Genomic DNA, 24,247 nt, shown 5'->3' on the forward strand with positions numbered 1-24,247 from the left:
GAATTTTTTTCCTCTCACCGCCCCCAACTCAAACAAGCCCATAGAATCCAATGTTATAACCTTAGCTCCTATCGCCCCCCTGGACCATTCCATCGCTCACCAAGGGTGATATTGCTCACTTTTGCTTTTGGAAACACTGACTGCTCCATGAGCAAATGAATGGAGAATGACGTTAAGCGTTGATAAATGCATGGTCGCTCATTTTGGTTTCCTCTTACGAGTTAATTAGTGTCACTATCCCGAATGCAACTACGGTAACCGATTGGGGGATTCTCATTGACGCGCGGCTTAGGTTTTCTGAACATTGTTCAGCGGTGGTCAAAAAATCTAAAATAATGGTTGGTTTTAACGGATTTTTCATTTCGTAATATCGAAATTCGTGTAATGTATTGTTCCTATGTAAACTTATTTAAAGATTAGAAAAGTTTTCGTTATAGCGAGATTTTCGCTATAACGATATTCATCAAAACGGGATTCGACTGTACTTGAATGACCTCTATGTATTTCTTCCATAGAACATCCGACCATCAAACGGGTTAACCACTCCGTATCAAGGTGCGGATTTTCAATCAGTCCGTATCGCGTTGCAGGTTTTTAACCGATCCGTGTTGAGTTGCAGGTTGCATCGGTTATCGTATCCGACCAGTGTTTACCCGGCCTTAGACTCATTACGCATTTTAAACAAACCCGTACGGATTTCAACAATAAGCAATAAAATGAATCCGTTGAATCACAAGTTCACTGTATTTGAAATTGTAGATTGTTGGAAAGAGACGTAGGTTATATATATTTACGTTGAAAAAATATCAATAATGAAACACGTTTCGCGTTCATCGCACTCGTAGCTTTTTATCTGACGCAATCCTTATCAGTCTTACACACGTATCTCTCAAATGTAAGGTCACCAAAACATTGCCGTTTATGATAACTTGGGCTGCTCCGAGGGGAGTTTATTGATATTTTTCAATGCCAACTCTCTAATCGCGCATGTGGTTGACTCTGAATATAAACAAAGGAGTGTGGTCCTGAGATATCGATTGTTGTCAAACTGGCGATATAGCCGCTTATGGTGGCGGTATTTATCAAAAATGTTCAAATTACAACAAAAAACTGGCAAATGACTATTATTTTTAATTGAAAACCCCCTGATTTATATGAGATTAAATAGATATCAAACAAAGCAGCACAGAAATAAGAGTATTGACAGGCTTAAATTATTGGTCCTTAATGGCCGAAAAAGTAAAAATTTACAAAAAATAATCGGCAACACAGCGGAAAAAAGAGTTAAGAAATGAAAAATTGCAAAAAAAAAAAATTAATGAAATAAAATATTTCGCATCAATTGCAAGGCGCGACATGGGCACGCACATTTCTAGTTTCTGAGGGTAGGGCTCCTTGAAACTTTAGGCTGGTTCATTCGCCATCTTTGAGCTAAGTGTGCCGCGAGTATTATCGCTATAGCCAATCGCTTTTCCCTGTACTACGTTTTATTTTTTTCTTTACGACTAGACGTCCATTTGAACAAAAGCTGGTTTTGCTGATTCAAAGATGAAGCCTTAGCTGTTTGTTCCCTCTACCGATTTTTCACAATGGCTCAGACCGGGTCCACAGCTGCTGCGGCAACACTGCAGCGCGAAAAAAAATGATAGAGGCTCAAAACAAAGCAGACGAGCAGCAGAACAACTTTCAACGGAGCGATTGAGGAGTCGAGCAGCTTGTTCCGTGAGGAGCACGCACTAGTGCCGCGGAAAAAGGCCTAAACAAATGCGCACGAATGAGCCAATTTCTTTGGTGAACTGGCTCATTGGTGGAGTCAGTGCATCGTGCTCCGACAAGAGCTAGGATACGCAATTTTGCGCTTTTCACTATGGGGCCGTTCAAGTATTACGTAAGCAAATTTTTAGCTATTTTTGACCCCCTCCCCCCCCCCTTGTCAGCAAAAGTCAGTAAAACGCTGACCCCCCTCTTGTCAGCAAAATTTCGTCAACACCTCTGCCCCTCTGAATCCAAAGTCATATTTTCATAAAGGGTGGTTGACGACGTAAGCATTATCCACACCCCCTCCCCCCCTTGTCATCAAAAGTCAGCAAATCGGAAACCCCGATACGGGCCCCCCCCCCGTATCTCCGCCCATGGGGGCCTGGCTCATTATTTTATATTTAATTTTCTAGGCTTCTTAAATCTAAACGAGCTCAATATTTCGAAAACCAAAAATTCATTTCAACTTTTAAAATTATTGATGTGGGGCGGAAAACCCCACTAAATTTCCGCATTTCTATGCTAAAATCGCCAATTTTTTAACATTGATCTCTATGGGGAATCATCCACTGTATGTCCCTCAGGAGTGATGCTGATGACTATTACGACGTCTATTCGAAAAGAATCATTCGATCAAAAATTGAGAGAAAATATCCTTAGGCGCAATTTATGCTAATTCAAATGCTTTCAGGAAGTTAGTAACTCCAAATTCTTCTGGAAGATGGCTCCCCTTGCAAACTAAAGTCGATCCTGCGCATGCGTCTGGCGATAGCTTCAAAAACGATAATTGCAGCAAACATAAAAATTCGAATTTCTATCCTGGACCTTTTGAAAAATATACCAATCGGCAAAACTATTTTTAATTGCACCAAACGGAAACGCTTCTTGAATCAATGTGGACGAAAATTCGTGGCCATTAATCGGTGGATTAGAATTCTTGATATTGTCCCTTCCGTGGTGTTTCCGTATTCCGACTTCCTGCAATTATTTTACAAAGTATAGACGTATTGTTGAAAAATATTAAAATACTAGAGCAAAAGGCGCCTGCTTCGTGGTCGGCAGCCGAGTTTTTCCCCTGAAGCTGCCTGCTGTTATCGGAATCCGACACAGGATAAGCAATTTCATCAGTACGAGAGAGTTCGCCACCAAATTTTGATTTCGTTATAGGCGATGTGAAAGAAGTTTCTTTTGTGCGTGTGTCCTGTTGGCGTTGAACTTTTTTTACCCCATGGCTTCAAATTTCGATGAATTGAAAGTATCTGGAGGCGTCTGGATAAACTTCAAATGTAAGTGGACAATACCATGTTTCAGTTCGCTTGATTCCAGGGTTGGGAAATGCCACCGGAGCGAAATGTTTAAGCTGGAAGAGAATGGCTTAGAGTGGAATTTATCAGTTTATCCAGGTGGAAAAACAAAAAACTCCAAAGGATTCGTTTCTTGTTACATTGACGTAAAAAACCAAACTGAGGGTTTTAAACAACAAAATTGCATTTCGCTACTTAATACTAATGATCAGGTTTTATTCGAGCGAAAATTTGAAGAATTTTCTACCTCTACAGGACAGGATAAAACAATTGAGGCAAGGGATTTGAAAACTAAATTGATCGACGATGTCTTGGTATTCACTATGGGGGTGAGTTATTACGCAGCTTGTGTCACAGGTAGTGCTTGTATTTATCGCGCAGTCGAAATAATGCCAGTGGTGCAGTTGGCTGACGATTTCAAGAAGCTGTGGGTCAGCAAAGAAAACGCCGATTGCGTCGTCTCCGTGCGAGGACAAGAGATACCCGCGCATGCAGCTGTTGTTGGTGCACGTTCCAAAGTGTTTCTGGCCATGTTCAAACATAAAACACTAGAGAAAGACACTCGCCGCGTGGAAATTACCGACTTCGATAAAGACACGATCGATTCCTTTATGGAATTTATTTATTCCGGAACCGTGTCTAACATGGATTTAGATCTCGCCTTGGAAATGCTTCGAGCCAGTGAAAAATATGAGGTGAGTGACCTGAAATTATACTGTTACAATTATCTGAAACCGCTTCTCGGTGACGAGAACGTGTGTCAAGTGCTCTTGAGTGCAGACCTTCATAATGCTCAAGAACTCCGCAGCCATGCCCTCGAATATTTCTGCAAAAACATTTCTGAAGAATATTTCCAAAGCCAGCGTCCGATTTTCAAGACGCACCCTGATTTGCTTTGTGACATCGTACAGGGATTTATAACCAAGAGATACCAAATACCGTCGATGGACAAAATACAACAGACTTAATTATGACCATTGTTCGTGAAATATTTCCGTTGAAGTGCAAGCTTGTTATTCCCTAAAAAGTAGAATAATTTCTGATTATGTCTTTAAAATAAATTACTTGTACTATATTATCCTAATAATGAATATGAATGTTTGGAATTACGGAATGTGCCTTGATTTTTATCTGCATTCTTTTCCCATCCAATTTTTTTTCGAACGTTACCTGACCGAGGGATACAAAAACAACAACAATCGGCAATTGTTCATGAAATTGAAGTGCCGGTGTTTCCTAAAAATGAAATTATTTCGAATTTTATCGAAATAAATGTAAAATTTTTCTAGTGGTCAATATGAATGTTTGTGTCGCAATTGTTTATGTCGATTTACAGCATCCGAGTTAGTTCATTGCATTTGTTTCTCACCCAGTATTTTTCAACCATTAGGGACCGTTAAAGTATTACGTCATCATCGATGGGGGGGAGGGGGGGTTTCCGATTTGCTGACTTTTGATGACGGGGGTGGGGGTTTGGATGATGCTCACGTCATCAACCACCCTTTATGAAATATTTTTAATGGCCTATCGATATTTTGTGGGCACTTGAAGTAACATTCCCCCCCCCCCCTATTGATAAGTGCGCTACAGAGCCACCTTATTGATCTCTAAATGTTTCGCGGATCCAAGTGATCTTTAAATGTGTCCGGGCCGCTTAAGGGTCATATTCACCCAGGGCCATATTTGGTCTGCGGGCCAAGGGCCTTCATGGGATTTATCATTGTATGGCTTAGAGGGCGGGTGGCAATGAATTTATTAAAGATAAATTTTGAGTTCATAGCCTTCAAATGCCATTGAACTTAACAAATTCATTATAATAACATAAAGGTATTTTCTTCCGAAATTTCAATTAAAAATTTTTTTTTAAAAAATAAAATTTTGATTGTGGGGGCACGAGCCCTCTATATCCCCCCCCCCCCCCCGTGCACGTCTCTGATCCCATCAATATGCGTTAGGATTCAGAGGGGCAGAGCTGATGACGAAATTTTGGTGACACGGGTGGGGTTATAAATGGCTAAAAATTTTCTTACTTGAACGGCTCCTTACCTGTAAAAAAAATACGTAATTTAATTGATGTAAGAATTACATAACATTGCTAATTTATTCAACAATCGTGGAATATTAAGTGTTTTGCAATCGTGAATTCGGAAAAAATTGAAATCTAAATAGTTTTCCATAATCGATACAAAATACATTTTGGAACTACGTGTTGCGCGTTATTTTTGAAGGAGAGAAATACACAGTGTTTTCTGTTAGCTAACATTTTATACATAATTTTTCCTATTGTTTTCAATTTAATTAATGTTATTCTCTTTATCCGCAAGCATAACTTTGACAACATACTGCAAATACGTTAGGGCTACGCATATACAGTACAATATACAACGCGTTCCTGCATGTGCAAATCCGTTGGAAATTTCCTAGAGTAATATTCACGAGGTACTTGTACGGTTAACCCTTTAATTGGCAAGCATAGAAATATCCAGGGAAGAAAAATTTTGAGGGGTTATATTAGGGGCCGTTCACACACACAAGTATTGCGTAAGCAAATTTTTAGCCATTTTTGACCCCACCCCCTCCTTGTCATCAGCTCTGCCCCTCTGAATCGTAACGCATATTGGTGGGATCAGAGACGTTTACGGGGGGCATAGGGGGCTGGTGGCCCCCCTCCCACGATCAAAAATTTCTTTTTTAATGGAAAAAAGTTTTTTAATTGAAATTTCGGAAGAAAATACCTTTATATGTGTTATTATAATCAATTTCTGTTAATTTCAATGTTATTTGAAGGCGATGAACCCAAAAAATTTATGTTTAATACATTCATTGCGACCCACCCTCTAAGCCATACGATGATAAATCGCATAGACACCCTTGGCCCGCTGATCAAATATGGCCCTGGGGGTTATCTGATGCGGCCTCCCCTTTTCGAACATAATTTCGTAAAAAAAATGAACTCAGCGGCACATCTACACAGATCCGTTAATTGTCCCGTGGTACAATTCCAGAACATTTAAGCGGCCCGTGGCACAATTTCAGCTCACTTAAATGACCCGGGACACAGTTCCAGAACACTTAAGCGATCCGTGACACATTGAGATCCCTTGACTGGCATGTGACGTAGTTTTAGAGCTCTTAAGTGGCTCCCAGTGTGGTTCTACATCACTCACGTTACCCGCGGCCCATTCTCAAATTAAGTGATCCGCGTCATATAATTACGGATCAATTGAGTGGTGCCTGGCACAGAGTACTGATCCAGATATCACTAAAGTGGCTCTGTAGGGCACTTGTCAATAGGAGGGGGATGTGACTTCATGTGCCCTCAAACTATCGAAAGGTTTTTGTCGTTTTTTTTTGACGCACCGAGTAAGATGCTATTGAAAGTATTTCATAAAGGGTGGTTGATGACGTAAGCATTATCCAAACCCCCCCCCCCTTATCAAAAGTCAGCAAATCGGAAACACCCCCCCCCCCATCGATGATGACGTAATACTTGAACGGCCCCTCAGGGAAATGAGAGGTAACTCTGAATGTAATTTGATGACAAAAAAAAAAATTGTCGGTATTTAAAACAATTGGGGTGTTGCATTTTAAGATACACAGTGTATTTGTATATGATTTACATAGATTAGAATAATACAAAAATGCCATTTATTGCTTGCCAATATCTCTTTTTCTACACACATTTTGGCATTTCACTCCAAAATGCAAATCGTTGTTTCTTGTCTTGTCAAGAAATAGGAGACGACCAGCCATTCTGCTGGTAATTATAGAAACTTCATGAGCTGGTAAAAATCGAATGCTTGGGGGTCATTCAAGTATTATGTCAGCATCGATGGGGGGGGGGGTTCAGATTTGCTGACTCGATGACAAGGGAGGAGGGGGCGGGGGTTTGTATGATGCTTATGTAATCAACCATCCTTTATGAAGATATGAAATATTCTTAATGACATCTTATTCGGTGCGCTAAAAACGGAAAAAAAAACACCTTTCGATAGTTATTGGACACCTGAACTAACATTCTACCTATTGATAAGTCCCCTACAGAGCCACTTTAATGATCTCTAAATGTTTCACGGATCCTTCTAGTGCTCTGGAAACATTATACAAACCTTGAGAATGCATCTAAAAGAAAAAATACCCAATTATAACGGTGATTCCTCAGAAATAAGATACCTATTGGCAGGGCCGCAACTGGATACTTGGTTAGTTGGGGAAACCACTCATTTAGGCACCCACATCGTAATGCTGAAGGATAGGTTGAATGGTGAGATTTGCGCCCCCTTTTGTGATGCACCCGGGGCACTAGACCCGCTTGCAACCACTAGTTGCTGCCCTGCCTATTGATAATGTTATGGCCATTCTAAGATTCAATGGTTTCCCCTTGGAGCGTTGTTACAGCCTTTATCTCATCAACGGTTCGTCGTAGTGACATGGTTATAATTTTTAAAATGTGACCAGAAATCACCCTGTACGAGTTTTGAGGATGAAAATACAGTGTACACAAAATAAGAAAAAAATTAAATTTTTATACGATCCCTCTCCCCGTCAACTGACTTACAATTAGACAGTTGTTGCTTTTTCTCTTCTGAGCCCAACAAACAAATAGCATGTTTCCAACTGCATTTATTCCCCGAGATATTTAAATTCAAAAATCGGAGGCAGGTCCGAGCTTAGGTGAATTCTGCGGCCAAATGCTAAAAAAAAAATTTACGTAGTTTCTCCCCGACTTACAAACTTTTCGAATTACGAACATAAATCTTGAATGGGAAATTTTTTTTTTCAGATAGAACGCATTTCATTACACTCATTTTTTTCATTATTTCAGGAGGAACGCGTTGATGAAATTTCCCATTCAAGATTTATGTTCGTAATTCGAAAAGTTTGTAAGTCGGGGGAGCAACTACATAAATTTTTTTTTTTTTTTTGCATTGATCCGCAGAATTCACCTAAGCTCGGACCTGTCTACGGTTTTTGGAATTCAAATATCTCGGGGAATAATGCAGTTGGAAACACGTAAATTTGTTTGCTGGATCGTAATCAAACACGATCCATTGAGACGGAACGGCATATAAATTAATTTTACAAAATTCATAGATTATTAATAATAATTAGCGCGTGGTCCACCTGCTGACACTTCATCGTGGGTCGAATCATATTGAACACACAGTTTTTCATACTTTTAAAGCGCAAAATGAAAAAAAAATAATTTCAGCATCGATGAGATAATTCGAAAATTAATAAAATATAATTTCAGCATTAATTATTTCATTTTATGCTGAAATTATTTATTTCATTGATTCTGAAATTATGTCTCATTAATTCTGGAATTCTCTTTCATCAATTTTGGAATTACTACTTTTATCAATGCTGAAATTATTTATTTCAATAATTTCAGCATTAATGAAATAAATAATTACAGCATTAATGAAATAAATAATTACAGCATTAATGAAAGAAACAAATCCAGAATTGATGAAAGCAATTATTCCAGAAGTAATGAAAGAAATAATGAAAGAAAATTCAAGAAATAATGAAAGAAAATTCAAGAAATAATGAAAGAAAATTCAAGAAATAATGAAAGAAAACATCCCAGAAATAATGAAAGAAAACATCCCAGAAATAATGAAATAAATAATTACAGCATTAATGAAAGAAACAAATCCAGAATTGATGAAAGAAACAAATCCAGAATTGATGAAAGCAATTATTCCAGAAGTAATGAAAGAAATAATAAAGGAATAATTCAAGAAATAATGAAAGAAAATCCAAGAAATAATGAAAGAAAATCCAAGAAATAATGAAAGAAAATCCAAGAAATAATGAAAGAAAATATCCCAGAAATAATGAAAGAAAATATCCCAGAAATAATGAAATAAATAATTTCAGCATTAATGAAAGAAACAAATCCAGAATTGATGAAAAAAACAAATCCAGAATTGATGAAAGAAACAAATCCAGAATTGATGAAAGCAATTATTCCAGAAGTAATGAAAGAAATAATAAAGGAATAATTCAAGAAATAATGAAAGAAAATCCAAGAAATAATGAAAGAAAATCCAAGAAATAATGAAAGAAAATCCAAGAAATAATGAAAGAAAATATCCCAGAAATAATGAAAGAAAATATCCCAGAAATAATGAAATAAATAATTTCAGCATTAATGAAAGAAACAAATCCAGAATTGATGAAAAAAACAAATCCAGAATTGATGAAAGAAACAAATCCAGAATTGATGAAAGCAATTATTCCAGAAGTAATGAAAGAAATAATAAAGGAATAATTCAAGAAATAATGAAAGAAAATCCAAGAAATAATGAAAGAAAATCCAAGAAATAATGAAAGAAAATATCCCAGAAATAATGAAAGAAAATATCCCAGAAATAATGAAATAAATAATTTCAGCATTAATGAAAGAAACAAATCCAGAATTGATGAAAAAAACAAATCCAGAATTGATGAAAGAAACAAATCCAGAATTGATGAAAGCAATTATTCCAGAAGTAATGAAAGAAATAATAAAGGAATAATTCAAGAAATAATGAAAGAAAATCCAAGAAATAATGAAAGAAAATCCAAGAAATAATGAAAGAAAATCCAAGAAATAATGAAAGAAAATCCAAGAAATAATGAAAGAAAATATCCCAGAAATAATGAAAGAAAATATCCCAGAAATAATGAAATAAATAATTTCAGCATTAATGAAAGAAACAAATCCAGAATTGATGAAAAAAACAAATCCAGAATTGATGAAAGAAACAAATCCAGAATTGATGAAAGCAATTATTCCAGAAGTAATGAAAGAAATAATAAAGGAATAATTCAAGAAATAATGAAAGAAAATCCAAGAAATAATGAAAGAAAATCCAAGAAATAATGAAAGAAAATCCAAGAAATAATGAAAGAAAATATCCCAGAAATAATGAAAGAAAATATCCCAGAAATAATGAAAGAAAATCCAAGAAATAATGAAAGAAAATATCCCAGAAATAATGAAAGAAAATATCCCAGAAATAATGAAATAAATAATTTCAGCATTAATGAAAGAAACAAATCCAGAATTGATGAAAAAAACAAATCCAGAATTGATGAAAGAAACAAATCCAGAATTGATGAAAGCAATTATTCCAGAAGTAATGAAAGAAATAATAAAGGAATAATTCAAGAAATAATGAAAGAAAATCCAAGAAATAATGAAAGAAAATCCAAGAAATAATGAAAGAAAATCCAAGAAATAATGAAAGAAAATCCAAGAAATAATGAAAGAAAATATCCCAGAAATAATGAAAGAAAATATCCCAGAAATAATGAAATAAATAATTTCAGCATTAATGAAAGAAACAAATCCAGAATTGATGAAAAAAACAAATCCAGAATTGATGAAAGAAACAAATCCAGAATTGATGAAAGCAATTATTCCAGAAGTAATGAAAGAAATAATAAAGGAATAATTCAAGAAATAATGAAAGAAAATCCAAGAAATAATGAAAGAAAATCCAAGAAATAATGAAAGAAAATCCAAGAAATAATGAAAGAAAATCCAAGAAATAATGAAAGAAAATATCCCAGAAATAATGAAAGAAAATATCCCAGAAATAATGAAATAAATAATTTCAGCATTAATGAAAGAAACAAATCCAGAATTGATGAAAAAAACAAATCCAGAATTGATGAAAGAAACAAATCCAGAATTGATGAAAGCAATTATTCCAGAAGTAATGAAAGAAATAATAAAGGAATAATTCAAGAAATAATGAAAGAAAATCCAAGAAATAATGAAAGAAAATCCAAGAAATAATGAAAGAAAATCCAAGAAATAATGAAAGAAAATATCCCAGAAATAATGAAAGAAAATATCCCAGAAATAATGAAAGAAAATCCAAGAAATAATGAAAGAAAATATCCCAGAAATAATGAAAGAAAATATCCCAGAAATAATGAAATAAATAATTTCAGCATTAATGAAAGAAACAAATCCAGAATTGATGAAAAAAACAAATCCAGAATTGATGAAAGAAACAAATCCAGAATTGATGAAAGCAATTATTCCAGAAGTAATGAAAGAAATAATAAAGGAATAATTCAAGAAATAATGAAAGAAAATCCAAGAAATAATGAAAGAAAATCCAAGAAATAATGAAAGAAAATCCAAGAAATAATGAAAGAAAATCCAAGAAATAATGAAAGAAAATATCCCAGAAATAATGAAAGAAAATATCCCAGAAATAATGAAATAAATAATTTCAGCATTAATGAAAGAAACAAATCCAGAATTGATGAAAAAAACAAATCCAGAATTGATGAAAGCAATTATTCCAGAAGTAATGAAAGAAATAATAAAGGAATAATCCAAGAAATGATGAAAGAAAATCCAAGAAATGATGAAAGAAAATATCCCAGAAATAATGAAGGAAATGATTCCAGTATTAATGAAATGAATAATTTAATCTTTTTTCACCTTTAGAATGAGTTCTCCATCTTTTTTTTAATCTTTAAAACGCAATATTTAGAGACCGAACTGTACATTTCTATGGGCCAATTGCCAGGCGGGAACTTCGTTTTCAGCGAGTCACGTGCTTTCCTTGCATTTGATGTCGCTGCCGTCGCGGCTGGATGCACTCTCCAGTATTATTACCTCGATGTAAGCCTCCTGTCGTCTGCTTCTCTCTAGGATACCTGTTTTGGACGTCTCCTTGTGTCCTGAAAAAATTACTGTACTGGCAGTTCGAACTTCCAGTTCTGTTTGTGAGCTTAACTCGTAGGGAACCGACTTCTTCTCTGTCGTCTGCTCATTAAGAGGCTCGTTGTTGTGGACGCCTCCTTGTGCTCAATTAAAATAACCGAACTTTCAGTTTAAATTCCCAGTTCAGTTTTTGAGGAATGTTTATAAGGAACTGAGCGGAATAAAGAATATAGTTTTTTACTTCATCACCGCATGAGTCACTTTTAAATTTGAGGTTAGATGGCAGCACATTACTATAAAGTGTTGTGTGGAAAAATGCACTTTTTTTTTTATGATCTTACCTGTCGTCTTTGAGGTCTCTCTTACCTGAGGTCCTTTGTTTTGGATGTCTGATTGGTCCTTGAAAAAATAGCTGAACTGGAATTTTGATCTTTCAGGTAAGTTTATAAGGAACGTAGCTGAATGAAGAATTTAGTTTTTTATACCTGAGCTTTTCGTCATCACCACATAAGGCACTTCTGAATTTGAAAGTAGGTGGCAGCACCAACGATATTTTTAAAAATGAATGTCTTAAAGCAGCGGTTCTCAACCTTTTTTGACTCGCGGAGCCCTTTTTAGTAAAAAAAATTCTATGGCGGAGCACCGTAGGCCAATTTTTTGATTATTCACCAAAGTTACTGATTTATTTTTACTATTTAAAAATATTTATTTTTGTAAATTTTACTGTTTTTTTTTTATTTTCGTCGAGCGGCTGCGGAGCCCCTGGAGAATGCACAAGGAGCCCCAATGGCTCCGCGGAGTACCGGTTGAGAACCGCTGTCTTAAAGTATTCTAGAGTATTAAATTAATTTTAATTCCCTTAAAATTGTTATTTCTTATAGATACAATACGTATAAAACGTACTGGGCTGAAGCCTATCAGCCCCCACAGAGGCCGTGTGACCTGTGCAGCCACATGGAGCACCTCTCTAGGAAAGGGTGCCAAATCCGAGTTGGAAGGTGAAAAAAATTTGATGAGCTGAGAAACGTCATCGGGGGCACCAAAAATAGATCCCGCACGGGCAGAGGTTCCTTTCTCTTTTCTGCCCTTACCCATTTGTACATCAAGGCCACCTTAAGACCATCGTAGGCCCGCGGCCACAACTAGAAGTTTGGTCAGCCGTGTCAAGCAAGCATTTTGGCACCCTCTTGTAATGATGAAGCAGAGTTGTTCAGAAAGGAAACCATAATCGGTGTTCTTAACGGGATCCGGAACTTTCGTCCCCGACATCTCGCCCCTGCAACGTTTCGTCCCCGTTACATTTGGCCCCTGACATTTCGCCCCCGTACATTTTGCCCCTGGTGCGTTTGGCCCCCGAAAAATTCACACCTGACATTTCACCTGCCCTGAACGTATGAGTGATTGACTGTATGAGTGATCGAGTGACCGTATGAGTGATTGACTGTATGAGTGACCGTATGAGTGATTGACTGTATGAGTGACCGTGTGAATGATCGAGTGACTGTATGAGTGACCGTGTGAATGATCGAGTGACCGTATGAGTGGCCAAGTGAGTGTGAAATGAACTGTAGGAGTGCGTTAGTGACCGTACAAATGACTGAGCGAGTGGCAGAATGACTCACCACGTGAGTGACCGTATCAACTAGTGTGCAATTGACTTTATGAGTGAATGACCGTATGAGTGACCGCGTGACTGACCGAATGGCCGTATGAGTGAGCAAATGAATGACCGCATGAGCGGCCAAGTGATTAACTGTATGAGTGATCAAGTGAGTGATAGTGGGATTGACCGTGTCAGTGAGAAAGGGAGGAATTGAGCGATGGAACGTTTGAGTGAATAAGTGACTGACCGAATGAGTGACCAAGTGAGTGGCTAATTAAATACTGATGTAAGTTTCCTAGTGAATGATTGAGCGTATGAGTGACCGAGTGGCTGACGGAATGAAAGACAGAGTGAATGCTTGAATAAATTTGCGAGTGACTGAGTGATTGAGCATATGAGTGATCAAGGGAGAGACTGAGTGATTAACCGTATGAGTGATCAAGGGAGAGACTGAGTGATTAACCTTATGAGTGATCAAGGGAGAGACTGAGTGATTAACCGTATGAGTGACCGAGTGGTTAACTGCATGTGTGACTAAGTGAGTGACTGTATATGTGACCAGGTGAGTGACGGTACGAGTGTTCAAGTGAGTGATCAAGGGACTGACCGTGTGAGTGACCAAGGGAGTTACTGAGTGATGGAACGCATAATTGAATGTGTGACCAAGTGAGTGACTGCATGAGTGACCGAGAGATTGATAAAGTGAATGACCGTATGATTGACCCAGTGAGCGACTGAGTGATTGACAGAGTGAGCAATTGAGTGATTGGCAAAATGCGAGGGTGGAGTGTCTGCAAAGATGATCCTCCTCATCCCCTCCCTTTTTATAGGTGGTTACGTAGCACTGAGTGACCAAGTGACTCACACTTTAATGGATTCTAAGAATTTGGAATTTTCAGTTTAAGCATAAAATATTTTTCCCAAATTTACGACTCACACCGGTGTGGTCACTCACACTATCATTCATATATTCACTCATACGGTCACGCGTACGGTCAAGGTAGGCAAAATGACAGGGGGTCAATTTCCGATTCACTTGATTACTCACTGAGTAACTCATATGATCACTCACTGGGTCACTCATATGGTCAGGGCAGGTGAAATGTCCGGGGATAAATTTTCAATTCACTCGATCACTCATGTATTCATTCACTTGGTCACTCATGCGATCAGGGGAAGCAAAATGTCACGATTAAATGTCCAACTCACTTCATCACTCATGTGGTCACTCACTTGTCACTTGTACCATCATTCATATGTTCACTCATAGTCACCGTACGATAAGGGCTGGCGAAATATCAGAGATAAATTTCCGATTTACTTGATTACTTACTGAGTCACTCATATGGTCACTCACTGGGTCACTGATATGGTCAGGGCAGGCGAAATTCCCGGTGTGAAATGTCCGGGGGCTAAATGTACCGGGGTGAGATGCCAGGGGCGAAATTTCCGGGGGCCAAATGTACTGGGGACGAAACGTGCCAGGGGCGAGATGTCGGGGACGAAATGTCGGAGGCGAAATATCGGGGGCAAAGGTTCCGTGAACCGTTCTTAACCAGGGACGGTTCTTTGGCCGTGCGACCTGCGCGGCTGTATGGGGCACCGCCAGGTGCGGATCCAGGTCGATTTGTCGGGAGAAGAGTTCGTTGGATCGTCCCGTATTTTACGGGACAGGAAAATTTTCCAATATTATTCGGTTCTTACCTATCGCCCCCCCCCCCTGGATCCGTTCCTGAGCAAAGTCAGACATCTTCAGCTGCTGCGAATGGAACACAGGTGAATATCTTCAGCTGCGAATGGACCGAAGCCTGGTATCTTCAGCTGCTAATGAAGCCGAGACAGATCTCTTTAGCTGCAAATAAAGCCGTGGCGGACATCTTCAGCTTCGAATGGAGTGAAGGCAGGTATATCCAGGGCGATGTGTCGGAGAAGCGACTTCCTGTGTAGGTGAATTGGATCATCCGTATTTCACGGGACAGACAAATTTCTCCCATATTATTCGGCTCTTGGGAGGAGTGATCGCTCCCCGTCTGGATCCGCACTCGGGCACTGTTCTAAGAGGAGTACGAAATTCGAGTTGAAAAAGTGAGAAGCTTTGTCGACAAAAAAAACGTAGGCTGGTGACACCAAAAATAGGTTCCGCACAAGTACAGATATCTTCACGAGTCATTCTTGTTCATAACGCATATTGGTGCATCAGGCCCCCTACACCCTCAGAAGCAGGGCCCACTGTCTCAGTTTCTTTTACCGGATATTCATTACTCAAAAAACCCATGGATTCCATACCCTAAAGCATGGCTCCTACGCTGTGAGCTCTGGTAAGCCTCCAGGCCAAACTTTTTATGCCACCCCTCCCGTAGTAAGTTTATAATGTGAGAAAATGCGCAAAAATATGATAATTATCGTCCCGTGTCTGCTCCTCTGTAATTGCTGCCCTCATGAGCAGCGTGTCTTGTGACCAGGGCGTCTTATCAGAGGGAGTTGGTCACCAAAATGCGTACTTGACCCGGCTGAATAAGCATCTCGTTGTAGTCCTGTCTACTCTTGTGGGAAGGGTCGCAACTACCGGTGGTGGGCAAGCGGGTCCGGTGCCAGGGGCACTGTGCTAGTCTATTACGCTGATGTCGTTATGCCCGCGTTTCAAACGTGTTTTCGGTGCATTGTGGGATGGAGTTGCGTCACCATCGTTGAAGGTTGATTTTTTTTCGCAGCGTTACAAGCCATCTTTGTTATATCGGAATCGCTACGCGAAGAGAGAGAGAGAGTGTTTATCGTTTAAAATGTTTAAATGTTATGGGGGGGAGGGTGCATGTGTGGTGTAGCAGTAGTAGGAAGGGCCTCCAAAAAATGGCTCGGGGATCCATGATGTTCTTAAGTCAGCCACCTCGTTGGGCAATTTGCCTGTTGTGGCGTTGTATTTGTATTGTATTGTAACACACAACTGTTATCTCTGATAGTGTTAATGTTGTCGGTGTTGCTACTTTCTGTGCAGTACACAGAAGTGCAATGCAGTGAACACCCTTACACGCACACACAGTACACTCTGCGCACTAAGTACAGTAAAAAAAAAAAAAGTCTAAATAAAATTTTATTTATCAACAAATAAATTTTTTTATTCCTTGAGTGCATTTTCTGGTCGGAGGGAGTACCAACACCGATTTAGAAGAGATGTCAACAGTGTAGGTTTTGGCGGTACTTATTATGTTGCGTAAAGCAAGTAAACAAATTTCTACTTAATGATGTGAATAAAAAGTTACTGTAATGATAAAAAGTATAATGATAATAACAGCAACGTGCTGCAGCATTCGTTGATAGTGTGGTGATGGTTATCAGCCGCAGACAAAATTATCTGATTGATCCATTTCTTCGCTAACTAACGCTTGCCTCGGCCCAGGCAGTTTTTCGTAAAATTAATAACAAGAAGACGGATGGGGAGAAAAAAAAAGTTTTAACAATACAGTCGTTGAGGTTTGCATTAGACGGGCCGTTGCAAAGCCGCTTGAAAGGCCTCTTGACGTCTCCTAACTCTTAATGCAGCTTTGGGCCGTTGAGAATTTGCATTAAGCTTGTGACGTCACTAACGACTTATGAATGGTAATACTCAGACCGACTGTGTAAGTTGAATGCATCGGATTTATGAGTTGAGCGGTGCGTTTAGCTATCAGTTAGCGATACAGTGTGAATGACTCTCTCTAGCTGGGCGGCCGTGTGGGCATCATTGTTGTCTTAAATAATCCGTTCACGCACAGGCTTTTGGCAACAAATTTGGATGATCTGTGTTTTTTTGAGGTATCAGCGATGAAGATATCAAAAACTGTTTTCCATGAGGGAAAAAACATGAGTGGCAGTAGGTTTCTCTTCCGTGATCATCCATATCCTTGACCTTCGTGTCCTCTTTCTCTCCCGAAAAATACATTACTTGTGTGGTGAGATCACCGAAAAAAAAAAAACTATAGAAAGAGCCGACAGGGATAAAAAAAAAAACACCTTTCGAATGAAGCTTTGCGGTGATGAGGAAAGAGGTAAAAAAACCTTTGAGAGCTGGAATGTATTTCTTTCACATGCGTTAGGACGAGATATCTCGTTTCCGGTAGTTAAGGGGATAAAGACCAGTGTTAAGTCTTTTCTGTCGGCACAATGGTGGAAATCGAAATTCCGTGGTTTTCCAGCTTTCATGTGTAAATACAATTCAGTCTCCCACCTCGACATAAGCACCTGCTCGTGAAACAAGTTTCAGGTGCGACTTGTCATAGATAAAAATTCCATATCGCTGATATAAGAATGATTGTTGTGAAATCGAAGATAGAGGAAATTTATCGGCAAATAGGCACGGAAAGAAATATTTCTAAGACCGGCATTAAATATATATTCTGATACAGCAATCTCTCTACCTGCACAAGCGAAATATCAGTTAGGTGGAGTCGGCAACAAGTATTTGCAAGTTTACGGTTTTGATATTTTTTTTATATCTGGTTTGTGGGTTCAATCCTTCCTGATGGCTCCAAGGCTGAGTGAATTGCAAGTATCCGGAAACGTTCAGGGAAATTTGAAATGTACGTGGATCATTGAACGTTTCAGCTCACTTGATTGGAAGGTTGGGAAACTTCACCATAGCGAAATGTTTCAGCTGGAAGAGAACGGTATGGAATTATATTTAGGGGTATATCCTGGAGGAGAAAGTGAAATTCGCAAAGGATACGTTTCTTGTTTCGTGTATGTGAATGGCAAAGAAAATTTGAAATACAATTACCTTCTTTCACTACAAAATACCGACGGTGAAGTTTTGTTCCATGTGGTTTGCAGCGAGTGGGTCGTTTTAGGCTACGGGATATGGTCACTGAAAGCAAATTAAAACCAGTGATTTAGTTCCTCGATTAATCAATGATTCCTTGGTTATTACTGTGGAAGCGACATACTGCATCACTTATATCAAAGATGGCACTGGCGTTTATCGTGATGCGGAAATCACTCCAATGGTGAAGTTGGCTGACGACTTGAAGAAGCTTTTGGTCAGCAAAAACAATTCAGATTGCATCATCTGTGTCTCGGGAAAAGACATTCCCGCTCATTCTGCTGTTCTCGGCGCGCGTTCCAAAATGTTTTCGGCCATGTTGAAACACGGCACACACGAGAAAGGCACTCGACGCGTGGAAGTGACAGACTTTGAAAAAGACACGATCGACGCGCTTCTTGAATTCATCTACTCGGGAACCGTGCGTCAAATGGATTTCCACCTTGCTTTAGAGCTTCTACGAGTCAGTGACAAATATGAGGTGAGTGACTTGCAGTCTTATTGCAGCAACTTCTTCATGACCCTTTTAAATGACCATAACGTTTGTCAAGTGCTCGTGAGCGCGGACATTTATAATGCTGAGAGACTACGCAAACATGCCCTTGAATATTTCTGTGAGAACATGTCAGAAGCACGATCAAACTTGCTCTGTGATATCGTCAGAAGATTAATCAATGAGAAACAGAAATTGGCATGCCAAAAAAGAGTAGGCCTCATGAGGAAAAATAATGATTGTACAGAGTTATATTTGGAGGGCTCAGAGAAGCCGATCAGTGCAAGTCAATGAACATCAAAAATCTTTTTTCCCTAGTCAGTATAAGTGGCGCTATCTGCTGCTGCAATATAAAGATAGCGACTTGAATCATCACCTCCTAGAGATAGAAGGCCTGCAGTGTTTGCCATAAACGTCATTCATACTACCTAGCAAGTTTGCCACACAGCATCGTACTTACGTTTCTTCTTATTTTGGCGTCGAATCTTCCCGATTGCCTCACAAAAGTCGCATAGTGATTGGATGTGGGGCATAGAAATCGCCAATTCTGAGCTCGAGATCATTTCTTTTCCTCACAACATTGATACTGGCCCGAGCAGGGAATTTTTTTCCCCCCTGAATATTCTGAGGGAAAATAGACTACTTACTGACGTCACAAGCAGACTGCGGATGCCTTCTATCTCTTGGTGGTGATGCTTGAATGCTTCGGCAACCGAAATTTTGACAATGAAGAGTCACTTGCGATAGGAAAGTCCTTTACAGAATAATGACTCACACTGATTGTGGTTTCTGAGCACACAATTTATTAATGACGTCTTGATCGATTAAATGCTTACTTAATGGTGAAATTGTCTTTATAAATTGGGATTTGCTTCATTGTCGAATGCCTAATAGTTGTAATTATTTTACGTATATTTTTTGTTCTAGATATCTTTAGCACACGCGACTCAAATAAAAACGTAAATATCTTCACAACATCCAGTTTTCTGTATAACAAGTGGAGAGCGATATCATGTCCTATATACACATACAGTCGAATCCCATTATAACGATCTCCAGGAGACCGGAGAAATCACTTCATTATAACGAAATTTCGTTAAAAAGGAATTCCAGGTTTTTGCATTGTTCCTATGTAAACTTATCTGGGAGATAATAAATGTGTTCGTTAAAACGAGATTTTCGCTACAACGGTATTCGTTAAAACGGGATTCGACTGTATAGCCATCTGGTGGCTCGTCGTCCGTGAGCTATTTGCTGATCGTGTCACTGTCCATTGCACGGTTCCGTTTGGCATATATACGCTCTCTCTCCTCTGTAGCTTAGTGATCAGAGCACTCGTCCAGCAATCGAGGAACCCGGGTTCGACTGCCGGTAGAGGCAGAGATGTGTGAGTTTTTTTCCTTCCTTAAAAAATCAACATCTCAAATAATAAATATCTTCACAACAAACCAGTTTTCTGTATGTCTTGCAAAAAATGACCATTAGTACCACCACTGAACCTTACATTCATCTCGGGGATTGCCAACGAAAAAGTAGGAAACTGTTGTGTCTGTGTCCCTAACGTATCTTTTTGATGTATTTATTACTTTTTAAACGTATTGTGCGTATAAACGCTATATGTGTGTGGTTTGTGTCACATCTGTCTGCCGTAATAGGAAGTAAATGTGGCCATATTTTGTAATCTCGTGGTAAAAGCGGTCTTCCTCCTCCTACTACTACGTCGCATAGGGGGGATCGAGTCAACACCACTTACAGAACAAGGCCTCCGCACCAAGCTTGTGACGTCACTGAAGAAGACCCATTTCTCCTATTGCCATTGGATATACTGCAAAAAAAAGGTAAAGATATCACATGCGTCGGCTTGCTATATCCAATGGCAATAGGTGAAATTGCCTTCTTAAGTGACGTCGCAAGCTTTTCTGCGGAGGCCTTGCTCTGTAGTTGGTATTGATCGAGTCCGGGCCTAACGGTTATATTTTTACAATGAGGAAAAAATCAAAATACAGTGAAACCTCGATAAAGAGATACCTTACTTTTTATTGGTCTACGGGTTATCTCTGTAGAGGGATTATCGTTATATCGAGAGGCAACATTATCTTCATGCACCATCAAATTTATGCCGCTGTTGACATGTTTTATGAATTGACGTAGTTAGTACCACCAAAAATTGCGATTTCGAGTATTTATCAGCCGCAAAAAATTTCAGTTGATTAGTGGATAAAAAAAGAGATATACAGTCGAATCCCGTTTGAACGAACACTGTTATAGCGAAAACCTCGTTTTAACGAACACTTTTCTAATCGTCCAGATAAGTTTTCATACGAACAATGCAAAAACCTGGAATTCCTTTGCAACGAAATTTCGTTATAACGAAGTGGCATATCCGGTCCCTTGCAGTTTGTTGTAAAGGGATTCGACTGTATTAAGGAAACATATATTTTCCGGATTTTATGCTGTGGTCAGCTCGGAAAGAAAAGTCATCTGGTCTCTGCCGGGACTGGAACCCAGACCCTCTTGCATACCGGGCAAGCATGCTAACACCCTGTCTTCCTTATTTCACGCAGTGTGGCGTGAGGCACTGAAGTAGAGTCATTAGTAGCCTCTCTTAACTTCTGCAAATGGTAACATGGTTAGATATATTGTCCCTGTAAAGGGCTTGTCGCAATACACAAAAAAGTAGTGGTACCGGTAACTCCATCAACACTTTCGGTGATCAGGTGGTACCAAATACCGGTATTTTTAGACGCCATCGGAAGGATTAAAACTCATGATAAGTTAAAAAATGTATTGAAGGATATTTTTCGAGCGAAATATAGAAAAATATCGTTGTAACGTTGTACGTAGTTCAAAATATTTTCAAAATATATCGCCATAGAAGGGGTTCATCGTAGTAAAGGAGAGATATCGTTGTATCGAAAGGATTTTAACATTGAACTGGCGATACTAAAGATTTTTTTTAAATCGTTGTAGAAGGATTTATTGTTATATCAAGTATCGTTGTAGCGAGGTTTCACTGCAATCAAAGGGTGCGCGTTACATTTTATACGCACAAAATATATATACAGGGTGTCCCGTAAGTGCTAGCACGTCCTTTATCTCATCAACTTTCTGTCGTACAGGTATGATTCCAGTTTAGAAATTGCTCAACAGGCATCCAAGCATTACACTGTTCCAGTTTTGAGAGCGAAAATACAGTGCGCAACAAAATAAGAAATCTAAATTTTTATACGTCTCCCCCGTGCTCTAACTTCCAATTAGAAAGTTGTTGTTCCGTCTCTCCTGACGCCAACAACAAAAAAAATCCACGTTTTCAAGTGCAATACCCACAGAGATATTCGAATTCGAAAAACGGAGGGAATTTGGGAAAGAACAGCGTTAAACGAGGGTAGAACGGTTTTTCCGCATGTAACGCTGGGGTTTTTTGCCAAATTTCCTTCGTTTTTCAAATTCGAATCTCTCTTTGAATACTGCAAATTATTTTGAGGATTGCAAAGCATGGCGAAGATAATAGTCATAATAACCCAGACCTTGAAATATAATTGTTCTTCTCCATCTAGTGGCGAGATAACAAGGCAGAATGATGCCTGTGCAAGTGGCAGAATGTGATAAAGACCGAAAAATCCGTATGATCTTTGCGCATGGCCGCGACGGCAAATGTCTTCGTAACCAGATGACTGGTTAAATGATGAAAAGACTCGCATGGTGTATCCGAAACACGTGAGGATTTAGTTTACATAGCCGTTTTTAGTTGTTTTCTCTTCCTTTTTAATTGTGTTATGTATTATCGGGTGAAACAATTTCACTTCTCAATTATATCTAGAAAGAATTTCCACAAAGATACAAAACAAGAGAAAATATCAACCGAAAATCATTGCAGAGAAGAAAAAATGTTAGAAAAAGATCTTGTTAGGCACAATTGATATCGCCAGAAAAAACTGTTATCACTTCCAGCGTTAATCATAGTTGGCGAAATTTCTATTGTATTTTAGTATTTTATCTGATCGCAGCTGATTGGAATATTATCTGAACAATTTTTTGTAGAGAGCAAGCAGTTGAAAACGTAATTAAAAGTCATTTCTTTTCGAGATATCCATTGAATATACCGTCCTCCAGCTTCGTCGAAGACTGTTTTTAGGTTCATTTAATTTTGAATTAATGTTTCGAATGACCACCGATTTGGGTAAAATACAAGTATCTGGAAATTTCCAGGGAAATTTCAAATGCACTTGGACCATCGAGCGCTTCAGTTCTCTTGACAGGACGCTTGGAAAGTGTTTCTTAAGCAGTGCATTTGAGCAGGAACAGCAAGAGATGGAATGGAAAATAATCGTATTTCCAGGGGGAAATTCATCAAATCCTAAAGACAGTGTTTCGTTTTATGTCGGTTTGGATTCGACCCACACAGTAAAAAAAAAAATGAAAAAGACACCATGAAATCCTTCATGGAATTCATTTATTCGGCGAGCGTGCACATAATGGATTTCGATCTCGCTTTGGACCTGTTAAGAGCCAGTGACAAATACGAGGTGAGTGACTTGAAATTGTATTGCACAAATTATCTGATGTCCCTTCTAGAACCTGACAACGTTTGTCAAGTCCTCGTGAGCGCGGACATTTACCACGCCGAGAAACTACGCAAGCATGCCCTTGAATACTTCATCGAAAATCTTTCCGAAGAATATTTTGAGCGTAAACGTCCGATTTTCCAGACAAGACCGCAACTGCTCTGTGACATCGTCCAAGGGTTGATGAACAAGCGGTGGGAAATAGATTCTTCTGAAGATACAAAATTTCCGAAGAGGAAAATTCCGTTCCGTCGTCATTAATTGGATATGCGTAATCATCGCTATATGCACGTGCAAATTAACCCACACAAAAAATTATCATTTGATTAAATACATTTTTGTTTATGTTCGCCACCTTACGTCAGTGGTTTTTGAACCCCCCTTTTGGCAAGAATTTTATCGCTGACCCCCCCCCCCCATAGGGTGATCATACGTCCCGGTTTCCAGGACATTTTTGATTTTTTTGTTAATTCTAAGGGCTCCAATTTTCGTAATTAATGATGAATGAAATCACGTTATTTTTCGATATTTAGTTGCTGAAACTGTTTTATCATGAAATTTCAATTTACAAATTATACAAAATTTGTTTTTCAAGTATAAATTGTGATATTTTATCTATTATATATGTGGCGGATATGCAAATGAAGATTATTCCGTCGTCGAAGCTTGTGCGGTGATTTGTGCCGTGTGATGCGCATGCGTCAAGTGTCCTTTAAAATAGTTGATTTTTGTTATGTTATCACTCACATTGTTCTGTTTTATTGTTCATCAATAGTTTGTTCCGGCTGGTCCGTGATATTTTAGTTAAATGTTAAATTAAAGAGACGAATAAAGAGTTATACTTCCATCGTGCCTGACTCGCTTAGTCTGATCGTGTGTTTCATGAGTTTTAAACCTCGAGTTTTATGATAGCGCAGACCGTTGTTGATCCGGCTAAAAGCGGTGACACATTTTATGTGGTACCGTACATATATATATATATATAGCGATTACCTGATGAATATTTTCAACCCCGCTCCCTCCTCCTTTTTCCGGCATTTTTGAGTCCTTCA

The 24,247-nt window shown here is 38.7% G+C and overlaps 3 protein-coding genes across 3 annotated transcripts; all 3 read left to right on the forward strand.

Annotated features, from left to right (window-relative positions):
- The first annotated feature begins 2,986 nt into the window (after window positions 1-2,986).
- Window positions 2,987-4,030, forward strand: LOC149084606 (speckle-type POZ protein-like). Its single transcript, XM_089235342.1, has one exon. It carries the CDS (start codon window positions 2,987-2,989, stop codon window positions 4,028-4,030), a length of 1,044 nt encoding a protein of 347 aa, XP_089091468.1.
- A 14,288-nt stretch (window positions 4,031-18,318) lies between these two features.
- Window positions 18,319-18,924, forward strand: LOC149084607 (speckle-type POZ protein-like). The gene has a single exon (XM_089235344.1). It carries the CDS (start codon window positions 18,319-18,321, stop codon window positions 18,922-18,924), a length of 606 nt encoding a protein of 201 aa, XP_089091470.1.
- A 4,136-nt stretch (window positions 18,925-23,060) lies between these two features.
- On the forward strand, window positions 23,061-23,456 carry LOC149084608 (uncharacterized). Its single transcript, XM_089235345.1, has one exon. The coding sequence runs from the start codon at window positions 23,061-23,063 to the stop codon at window positions 23,454-23,456; it is 396 nt and encodes a 131-aa protein (XP_089091471.1).
- Window positions 23,457-24,247: the final 791 nt, after the last annotated feature.

The sequence above is a fragment of the Pholcus phalangioides genome, unplaced genomic scaffold, assembly GCF_987345545.1.
Source record: "Pholcus phalangioides strain wild (caught in Gottingen) unplaced genomic scaffold, Ppha-v1.0 ptg000008l_1, whole genome shotgun sequence".
In the NCBI taxonomy this organism is placed as follows: domain Eukaryota; kingdom Metazoa; phylum Arthropoda; class Arachnida; order Araneae; family Pholcidae; genus Pholcus; species Pholcus phalangioides.

Bases quoted from the DNA above. Each gene is read 5' to 3' on its own strand.
- LOC149084606 (XM_089235342.1), top strand. From the start codon at position 2,987: ATGGCTTCAAATTTCGATGAATTGAAAGTATCTGGAGGCGTCTGGATA.
- LOC149084607 (XM_089235344.1), top strand. From the start codon at position 18,319: ATGGTGAAGTTGGCTGACGACTTGAAGAAGCTTTTGGTCAGCAAAAAC.
- LOC149084608 (XM_089235345.1), top strand. From the start codon at position 23,061: ATGAAATCCTTCATGGAATTCATTTATTCGGCGAGCGTGCACATAATG.